Source organism: Chaetura pelagica, unplaced genomic scaffold (assembly GCF_000747805.2).
Source record: "Chaetura pelagica isolate M959 unplaced genomic scaffold, ChaPel_1.0 scaffold55, whole genome shotgun sequence".
Taxonomy (NCBI): Eukaryota; Metazoa; Chordata; class Aves; order Apodiformes; family Apodidae; genus Chaetura; species Chaetura pelagica.
The window spans coordinates 897,285-907,893 of NW_009953571.1; the positions used below are offsets into that span (position 1 = coordinate 897,285).

The following is a 10,609-nucleotide window of genomic DNA, read 5'->3' on the forward strand; positions in this document are numbered from 1 at the left end:
AAGCTGTTCTTGAGGCACAGGCTGAAATTCAGACTGATATGCTGCTTACCTTCCTACTCAGTGTATAAGACCAGAGTTCCCTGAAAGAGACATTTTCAAATCTCTTTTATATACCAGTAGGATTGGAGAGTTTAAATTTAGATGTTTGGATGTTTCTATGTTTTGGGCCCTGTTCCTAGGCTTCATAGAGAAAGTTCTTGCTTGTAGATGTGTGTCATAAAAAAACAAGCTTCTATTTTAGTGGATGAGGAGGATGGAAGAGAGTGAAGGCTTCAGATAGTCAAAGTCTTTTATTTTCTCCTCCCTGTTTTTACCTATGGAAGAGGTATTGGGAAGGAGGGTTGTCATTTTTTCCTCTATTATAAAGTAGCCTGCTGAATTCTTCAAGATGGTTTGCATGTATGTCCGTTATTAAACTGCGTTGTATTCTAATTTAAATAGGTTTGTCTTCCTCTTTAAATTTTTTCCAAGTTTTATTCATCACTTCTTTATATTTCATAAGTAGAATTTGTGTGTCTGTTCTTTAGGGACTGGTCTATTATGCAGTGGTGAAATGTTTCTCTCACTTAATATGGACCCAAAAATCCGGTTATGTATTGTTGGCATTTGTATGTTCTGAAAGTTTTATCAGAACAGCTGTAACAAGATGAATAGATAATCTTTAAATCTATAGCTAAGCCAATTGAAAGGCATCTTTTGGCTACAAATCAGATTTTAAATCCATTTCCCTGCAAGTGAAAGCAGTTGCTTTACTATATAATCCTCTTAATTGAAAACCTTGGAATAAATAATTTTTTAAAAGAATTTTTGTGGGTTTTATTTTGTGTGCTTGAGTCTAAATTTTGACCATATAAATCATCATCATCTTGTTTGCTGTGCATCAAGCCAAAGCTTGTTATGTAGTGCACTCTTCTGGCTACTCAATTTTGAGCATGCCCATCATCATCTTTGAAGAGGGCCACCAATTGCTCATCTAAGGGAGGAATTTAAAGAGGTAGGAATGCATTAAAATCAACTTTTAAAATACTTCATATGGCTTTTCTTTATTTATGCTCTACACTTAACTTTTATTTACAGTTAGCAGTATGTCCTGGCCATTTGATGACGTTTATTTTTGCCCTGTGATTTTCAGTTTTGCAAAGGAGGGTTTATATTAAAGGAAAGAGCTACAACTGAAATGTGGTTCTTGGGGGGAAAGGAAACACACCAAAAACTTGGTATAAATTTTCTGCACTGCACTCACCGTTCTCTGCCAGTACCCAGACTGATATGTAACTTGAAGTACTTGACCAGAGAGGAAACTTAGTGGAATCTGCCTATCATTATTCCAAACTAGTAGCTACAAGGATATGTACGTAGTAGGTATCTGGGATATCTACTGATTTATCCCGTATGTTAAAACTGCAAAAGGTACTGGAGGTACTCGTGTTACTGTAACAGAACCTAATCATGTCTTAGTGAAACTAGCAGTGATACTGTCGGTTTAGAGAGCAAGACTGACTGCTGGGTGGGCTCTTTGGCTTTTCAAGTCTGCAGCAAGGCTTTGAACAATTTTATGCTTCTGCAGATACAGGTTGCCTGTCTGCTTTGTATCTTTCCTGGGTCCTGTAGTGCACAGTGAAGATGTAGTACATCTTGTGTATTTCTCTTCAGTTAAATATAGATCTATAAAACAGTCACAGGTCAGTATTGCATAACAAGATAATTGTAGTTAAGAAACTTCTCCTTTTTGTTTTCTGCTCTGTTTGTCATTTTTGTCAATCATTTTACATTAAAAAGGAACTGAGAACTACTTCCTTATATTTATTTTTATACTTGTGTGAGTGAAAAGCACCAATTTGCTTTGATGTTGCTTCTGGAGCACACTGCTGTCTCGCAGTTCAGCAGTTATAGCTTATAACCTTTCTGTAATGTTTTTGATGACAATCCTGTCATAAGTGGTTTGCAGTTTCTGCTTCCAAAGCTCAATCATGGGGTTAATTCCAAAGCTCAATCATGGGGTAAACGTGTTTTTTCAGAAAAACACTAAGAAAAGGAATGCATTTATTTTAGAGCAAAAGCATAATAAAATCAAGTTAATTTATAATTCAAGGTAGCAGAGCAGCAATAGCTGCTAAAGATAGCTCTCTTCTCTAGTTACTGCTCATCCTATTGCTTTTAAAACTCATCTCAAAATAACTGACTTGGATTTTTTTCCCTTAACAAATGTTTTGCAATCAAATCTTTTCACATGATTGGTATAATATGGTTGCTGCTAATGATTCACAAGACCTTTAGGAAATTATCACGTTCACATTGAAACGTTAGGGTAATCCAGATATGCAAGGTGTTTAATCACCAGTGTTAACGTTGCCATGAAAGTCAAAGCTTACAATTTATATATTGTCTGAAGGGTAATCTCTCAAACAGCATTTCCCCATAACACTGCCCTGCTGGTTGATGTCATATTGCAGGGAAGTCACCATGGTGCAGAAAGTAAGACAGTTCTTCAGGTACTAGTTTGGTCCAAATTTTGATGACTGAGATCCCAGTAGTTTTAGATGCACAAGAGGCTTCTGATAGGTGAGTTCATTGATTCCAGATTAATTTATTTATTTTTTAAACCCTAATAAATTACATTGCATGTGATATGAAGCACTGAACAAGGCTTGTATTTTAAAACTGATGGGTGACAATATGCTGGTTTTCAGTTTAAATTCTATGGATATATTTCAGCCTAATTCTAAATAAGGAGTGTCACCCAAGCAATGGCCAGTTCTGAACTTTTCACATGACATAAGAGCAGCATTAGTAACGCATTTTCATATGTACATTTGACTTGTGTCTTTCTGCATCTGCGTAATCGGTGACTAGCAAAAGTAAAAGAAAGACTGCTTATTGATTCACTGCTTCTGAAATGTCTGTAGATGAGACTGTTCATCTGTGTGCAGGTACTAAAACTGGTTTCTGTTCTGTGATACATAAAAAAGAGACCTACCTTTACTGAATTACTGAACCCCCATGGCAGGGGGGTTGGAACTAGATGATGTCTAAGATCCCTTCCAACCCAAATCATTTTATGATTCTATGAATGTCACTGTGGGAAATACTGATTTTGCATGTGCATCAAAAAACCAAGCATGTAGTTAGTAGCAACTTGGTTTCAGTTTATTCTGTACTCCTGACAGCTCAGGCTGACTTACATCAGTATTAATTGGAATTCTCTCTTTGCATTGTTTAACCATAAAGAGGCACATTATTTAAGTGACCCATTTCCAGATAATTTGATTTTAGCATAATCTAATGCAAGTCACTGACTATATCAATAATCACTTGACTCTTGGAATCGTTCAAGAGATAATCCAGCTCTGCTTATTCCAGGTGGTAGGAAAAAAATCAGTGCTTAAATTTTAAATTACTTGCCTTTTGTTTTGAAGCATTTTAAGAATTTAGGAGCAAATAATTTTCTTAAACCTGGTATGTTGGAACACAGATGGTGGACTCCAGGAACACTTAATTTCACAAGCTCTGCACTGACAAAGAAAGAATAAAAAGTCAGTAAAAATTCTGTGTTTGGCCAAAGATACTCGGAGATTATTTTGCATTTTAATTCCAGTGCTGTTGATGATGCAAAACCATCTATGTTAAGTTGGTAAATAGGAATAAAACTGAAGATATTTAGTGAGGCCACGTTTGCTCTGCCAGATAAATATCACAAAACACAGCTACAGCAGCATTAATTTAGATTTTTAAAACAATCAATGCCCTCTTTAATGGTAATGTTTGATTACTTTCCTTTACTTACTCTGTGTCATCTTTGTTTCAATATCTGTAACATAGTAACAAGATATCATAATGGACTCTGATCCACTTTCCTCTGATCTTTTTAGCTCTCCAGAATCAATAGAAAAAGTGGCAACAGCTGCTCTTAGATACAGTAAGTTTTTTTAGGTTGGAGTAACCTGAGTTGATCAAATGCTGTGAAGTAGTTTCAGACTTCCAAGTTTTGTAGCTGCACTATCATTTTGTCAGGACTTTACACCTAAAATTCACATGTGCATATTCAGACAACCGGAATATTTGTGAAATGTTAATAAATAATACGTAGCTGGGCATTTGTAGGGTCACAGTTGCTTTTGTCCTTCACGTGGCTCAAGTGCTGGAGTATTGTAATGATACTACTAATATTCTACAGCCAATGAATTTGCCTGGAGTTTGGGGCTGTGTTGTTCCCTTGCTAGTCTCACACTCTTACCTGGTGGTCTTCAGGCATCTGGCTGATCCAAGTTGTAAAGTTCTGACTTGCAGTGTTTCAGTACCACCAGCTTCATGGCATGTACAGAGATCTTGAATTTCCAGTGGTTTTTCAACCAGCATTTTTTCTCTCCTGTGATGTAAGACAACTGAAAGCAGCAATTTGAAAAAAAAAATACATCACTCAGGCTTCTATATATAGCAGCTCTCAGATTCCAAGAAAGCCAGTACTGTCATCTTGTCTAGTTTTAGTTGTCAGTGTTTGCAATTAATATTAAAAGAGTTAGTCTTAAGTAGAATTTTAAGTGCCATCATGGGTTTTTTTCCCTTCTGCTTGCTGTTCCACCTTTTTGTCTCTTTTTGGTGTTTCTATTTCAATTAAAAATAGTTATCTGTTTTTCAGCCCATTCACTTTTTTCTTCATGCTAATGATGAGTTGACCTTCAGCAAAGGGAATTTTGGTCATCATGTTACTGAGAAGCACCTGTCTTGCACGAAAATCAGGCTGGTTTGATGTCAGGCAGGGGAACTAGTTCCAGCGTTAGTGTTCTGTGCATGTCATTTCTCATAGATTAAACATAAAGATCTCAAGTATCAAAGTGATTTATATTTTTTTTGTGTGAAGCCTTTTTTTTTTTTTTTTGCAGCATAGGGGAGATGGGGAGGGGATTAAGGAAAAGAGTCAATGGCTGATAGATTGGGAAAGGAATACTATAACTGTGTAGCAGATATTGTAAGAGTTTCTGAAATTAACTGCTTCTGTTACATGTTTATTCATAAAATAATATTGTTTGACTTCCTTTACATACATTAGAAAAGGAAGGAAAATAAATAGTTATTACAGAGGATATATTAATATAGTTTTATTTGTTTGATTTTGGAGACACACAACACACCCTGAAAAAATACTAGTCTGGTTCTCCTCCAAAGATGCCACCTAAGTGTTCATGGGTGCAAAAGTAGAGTGTACAGCAAAAAGCTATGTATAGTTTCACTTTTGCTGAGGAGTGGTGGAACAGGTTACCCTTACAGGAGAGATACAATCATCTTCTTGTCCTGCTGGCCTGATGAAAGTGAAAACTAAAAATATTCTTTTGCAATATGGGATCATTGCATGGGTGAGAAAGGAGTCACTAATCTACTTCATTCACGTTCTTGGTATCTTAATGCTGCTGGTTTAAAAAAAACTAATGTTTTCCACTTGCATGGAGCAGTAGTTTGCATTTGTGAGGTTAGAATGAGTACTTGAGAACTTTGCATTTAATTTAAGTTTTCTTTGATTTGCTGTGTGCTTCTTAACTCGTTAGTATATGTATGCTATTTTCACTTGCACATGATGGAAATAAAGGAAGGAGGGATTTGAGAGCAGCAGCTTTGTACATGAAATGTGTTTTTCTCCATGATGACAGGCTTCCTGTGGGACAACAGGCAGATGCCCTGGTCCCTGTCTCAGTCCCACAGCCATGCAGTGGGGCTCAGGGCAGCTCCCAGCCTTTCACATAAGTGGAGAATCCTGTTGCTAGCTGTGTGGCTCTGGGGGTTGGCTGTGGGAGCCACTGTTTGAACACTTGTCCTGGAAGACTGGGAAGTAATTCCTAGATCTTTCTGTTTAGTGGAATCTGAGCCTGTAACTTTACCACAGAATTATAGATATTAAATTTTCATCTGACTAAACTTCTGAATTTTGTCACAGATTAGTACCTGCAGCTTTTCTCTGTCTATTTAATGAGCCCCTATGTACTGTCTGTTGTTGGCACAGGTCAGAGTCTGGCAATCCCATATCAGTCTGCCTTGGCCCTTTTTCTCTTGCACATAAGCATGGTGAGCATTATGGTATCTAAGTGAAGTTCATATGGCAGCAAACTCCCAAGTACAGTGGGTGCAGTGTCACTAAAAACATGTCCTGGGAATGTTTATTGGAGTGGCTACCAGCACAGAGTCACTTTCTACATGCTGTGCAGCCTTACCTCAAAAGATACCTGATTTTTCTTTCATCAGTAATTCACAGGGTTTACCTAATAATGTTTTTTTCCCTGTCTTAGGTGATCTGCCTTGTCAAGCTGCAGATCAACTTTTTAACCACTGAAAGAAAGCTTTGATACCTTGTAGAATTATTCCATTGAATCATATGCAGAAAACTAGAAGACTCTAACTCTTTCATTATAGCTTCTGTGGTTGTTTTCGGAGAAGTCTTACACTGTGTATCAGGAAACTTCTCTCTTTCAGGCCACTGTCATGAGAAAAATCCAGATGGCAGTCATGACAAAGAGAAATACTTTGATGACCACCATGATCCAGCTGCAACAGTGGCAGAAGAACACTCTGAAGGAGACACAGAAGGTCCAGAAGCCCTTACCCAGAGTTCAGCAAGGGATCCCTCCTTCCTGAGACTGGAAAGTAAGTCAGCTGTAGAAAATTTGTCCTGGCAAATGAATTGGTTTCTGTATTTTTTGGAAGAGCTGGTTTCCTTCCTCCAAGAAGCTATGTTTTCCCCACCTCTGTAAAGTGAAGAGTAAGCCTTAAAACTGGTTTCATTCTGTTTACTGTTCTTCTCCAAGTCTAATGTCAAAATGTATCAAATAAAAAATGCAATTAAGGTTTAAATGCTTTCTAAGCTAAAAGATGTCGTTTCTTGCAAGAGTCTATGAACACATCTTGGTCCTACCTCAGTGAATTCTGTATCAGCTGTGCCAGACAGAAGGGTAGAAAAACAGTGTCTATGGTTAAGGTACAGAGTGCTTTATTCAGCATTAAATGTAAATTTATAGAGGTCTTGATTTTTGAAGCAATAGTTGATGCTTCTTTGCAGTGTAGAAGCCTCCATTCTCCAGTCCCCCCCTCTGCTTGCAGTGTGCAGTGAGTAGTCAGTGATATTTGGTTTGTGTAAGTGGAAAAGTCAGGTTACAGAATTCAGGAAGCAGCAGGAAGAGAATTTTTGAAGTTTTAATGGTGTTCCCTCTTAGACGCAGTCACAGCAGAAAGCAACGGTTCAGAAGGAATGGAGGGGTTAGAAGATGATCAGATGTCTGAAGAGATGCTAGCTTTGGTGGATGAGTTTGAAAACTCTTGGCCTCAGGAAGCTTTTGAAGGGGCACTGGAGGTAAAAGGTCGTCGGATGGACTTGCAGGGAATCCGGGTTCTAAAGAAGGGATCTCAGGATGGACTGGCTAGCTCCTGTTTTGGGGACTGTGGTGATGATGATGAAGCTGAATGGGTAAGTTTGGATCAATTTACTTAAGTCTTTTACCAACTTACTATTGTGGAGGAGGGAAAGATGAGGACAGTTCAGGGAGTTGTAACACTGCAATATATATATAGCAACTTCCCTATAGGCCTAAAAGAGCTGGTTAATGGCTTGTGTGAAATGAAAAAGTAGTTTTGACACATTTCCTAAAGGGAACGTCTCCATGTTGCTAAATGTGACATAATTTATTCTGGAGAAAAGGAGGCTAAGGGGAGACCTTTCTACAACTTCTTGAAAAGAGGTTGTAGTGATGTGGGTGCTGGTCTCTTCTCTCAAGTAAGGAGTGATCAGATGAGAGGAAATAGCCTCAAGTTGTGCCGGGAGAGGTTTAGAGTGGATATTAGGAAAAAAATCACTGAAATGGTTATCAAGCATTGGAACAGGCTGTCGAGGTGGAGTCACCATCAGTAGAGGTGTTCAAAGTGTAGATATGGTGCTTAGGGACATGGTTTCGTGGTGCACTTGTCGATGTTAGGTGTACAGTTGGACTGAATGATCTTAAACTATTATTTCCAACCTAAAGCCATTCTGTGATTGTAAATCTGGGTTATCAACAGCAAGATCTTGGGTGTGGAATGATGCTGGGTGCCTTCAAACTTTTTGCTCACAGTTACAAAGGAGAAAAGTTTTTAACCAAAAGTTCTGGTTAACATTAAAAGAATGAACTATCTGTTGTCATGTTACATACAAAATCTGTAATGAAAAATGCCTTTCAGTTGTCTAGCAGTTAAATTGTTTTTCTTTTATGTTGGAGATTTAAGTTCTATACATTGTTTGCATGGTGTGATGCAGCGAAACTGAGCAGGCTTAAAGAGCAGGTTGAGATAGGGACTGAGAGAGATAGAAAGATCTTATCTGTAACATCTTTGAAAATTAATCTTAGGGCTAAAACAGTGTATTTGAGCTGATTACGTTCATGGCTTGAAAATTAATCTTAGGGCTAAAACAAACAGTGTATTTGAGCTGATTACGTTCATGGTGTTTCTGACTGTTAACCTTGCCAGTGTTGTTCTTTTGGTAGATCACTTTTCAGGTGAAACGTTTGAAGAAACCAAAAGCTGAAAATGTGGATCTCCAGGAGCCAGTTGGGAGAAGTGGGGAAGAAGGGACTAATAGAGAAAATGAAAACTTTTACCAAACTGCCCTGGAGATCAGTGGACCAAAGATACCTTCTCCTAGACCAACAGGTAACCTGCTGCTTCTAGAGAAAGCAAGTCTTTTGCAGCTTTTCAATTACTCTGGTTTATTTCTTTTGCAGCTTTTATATTAAACTGGTTTAAATATGCATCACAAAGCCTAGGTAGTGAAATACACCTTCTAGATGAGTACGTGGAAAAATTAAAAATCTGTTTCATCTGCACCTTCTTCATGAAGTGCAGTGTAACTTTATCTGCTGAGTGAAAACTTCCCAGTTAATTCCTACAACTTCTGGGAATGAGGTGGTCAGAGTGAAGAATGAGAGGTAGATATTGTGAGGAAAAGTATTAAAAGGGAGGAGAGGTCTTTATGATCTTTTTCTTACACTGACTTCTCTTCCCATTCACTTTTAATCAGCTGAGAGACACCCCATAGTGAACAAATGCAGGATGAAAGCTTGAATTGGTTACTGACTAAACAGAAGATGCACAACCCAAAAAAGAAAGGCAGGCAACTTTGATTAAAAATAATAATAAAAAAAATAAATTAAACAAACAAGAGAAACTTTTCTGCTGTAATTCTTTTGGTGATACTATAAGAGAAAACTGTCTTCCACAAGACACAGGTTACAGAAAAGTAGGGTTTAGCACCAACATAGATGAGGCAGCTTGGCAACAGTGGTGAAGTTTTTGCTAGCTAAGGAACAGGAATTGGAGAGTGGTCTATTATTACGGTACAGACTAGTTATACTGGTATGTTCATGTGAACAGAAATCATCAGCACATCTTGAGCACATCAGCACATCATCAGCACATCAGCACAGCTTAAGATTGAGTTTATAGGTACTGGAGCCTAATGAAGCCAAAGAACACCAAAGTAGTTCACCTCCATGCTCTTTGTCTTACCTTGATTTCAATGCAGATAAAAATCTTAAAGTACTAGGGCTGATAAGTAAGCAAAGATGAGTTCTCAAATATTTTGTCCTTGACAACTTGATGACCTAGGAAGTGATTTCACATTTTCAGGGCTTTTACATTAAATCTTTAACAAGCTCCTTTTTTAGCAAGTTACGAATATAAGTTACTGAATTAAGTATTTAAATGTGGGGAGTGGATTACATAGAATCACAGAATGGTTTGGGTTGGAAGGGACCTTAAAAATAATCCAGTTCTAACCCTCCTGCATGGGCAGGGACACCTCCCACTAGACCAGGTTGCTCAAAGCCCCATCCAGCCTGGCCTTGAACACCTCCAGGGAGGGGGCATCCACAGCTTCCCTAGGGAACCTGTTCCGGTATCTTACCACTGTCACCGTGAAGAATTTCTTTCTCATATCTAACCTAAATCTACCCCCTTCCAGCTTAAAACCATTACCCCTTGTCCTGGAAAAAGAATCCCTCCCCAGCTTTCCTGTAGGCCCCTTCAGATACTGGAAGGCCTCTATAAGGTCTCCTTTGAGCCTTCTCCAGGCTGAACAGCCCCAACTCTCTCAGCCTGTCTTCGTACAAGAGATGCTCCAGCCCTCTGATCACCTTAGGCCCTCCCCTGGACTCACTCCGAGAACTCTAAGTCCTTCATGTGCTGGGGGCTCCAGAACTAGACACTTGATTTCAGGTGGGGTCTCCTGAGTGTGACGTAGAGGGGCAGAATCACCTCCCTTGACCTGCTGGCCACGCTTCTTTTGATGCAGCCCAGGATACAGTTCTCTTTTTGGGCTGCAAGCTCACATTGCCAGCTCATGTTGAGCTTTTCATTGACCACCTCCCCCCCAGGTCCTTCTCTTCAAGGCTGTTCTCAAGCCATTCTCTGCCCAATTTGTATTTGTTCTTGGGGTTGCCCCAGCCCAGGTGCAGGACCTTGCACTTGGCCTTGTTGAACTTCATGAGGTTGGCATTGGTCCACCTTTTTAGCCTGTCAAGGTCTGTCATGGTTTGGGCCTAACACAACAACGAAGAACCTGTCATGTGGCCGTTCAATCAACTTTTACACACACACA

At 38.9% G+C, this 10,609-nt stretch overlaps 1 protein-coding gene across 1 annotated transcript in view; it reads left to right on the top strand.

Annotated features, from left to right (window-relative positions):
• The window catches only part of TTC17 (tetratricopeptide repeat domain 17), a 50,715-nt gene that overhangs the window by 27,790 nt on the left and 12,316 nt on the right, over positions 1 to 10,609 (top strand). The window contains exons 16-18 of the mRNA XM_009999499.1: positions 6,460 to 6,630; positions 7,197 to 7,447; positions 8,499 to 8,664. Of these exons, the coding sequence (XP_009997801.1) occupies positions 6,460 to 6,630; positions 7,197 to 7,447; positions 8,499 to 8,664 (588 nt within the window). The remainder of the gene's footprint in view (positions 1 to 6,459; positions 6,631 to 7,196; positions 7,448 to 8,498; positions 8,665 to 10,609) is intronic.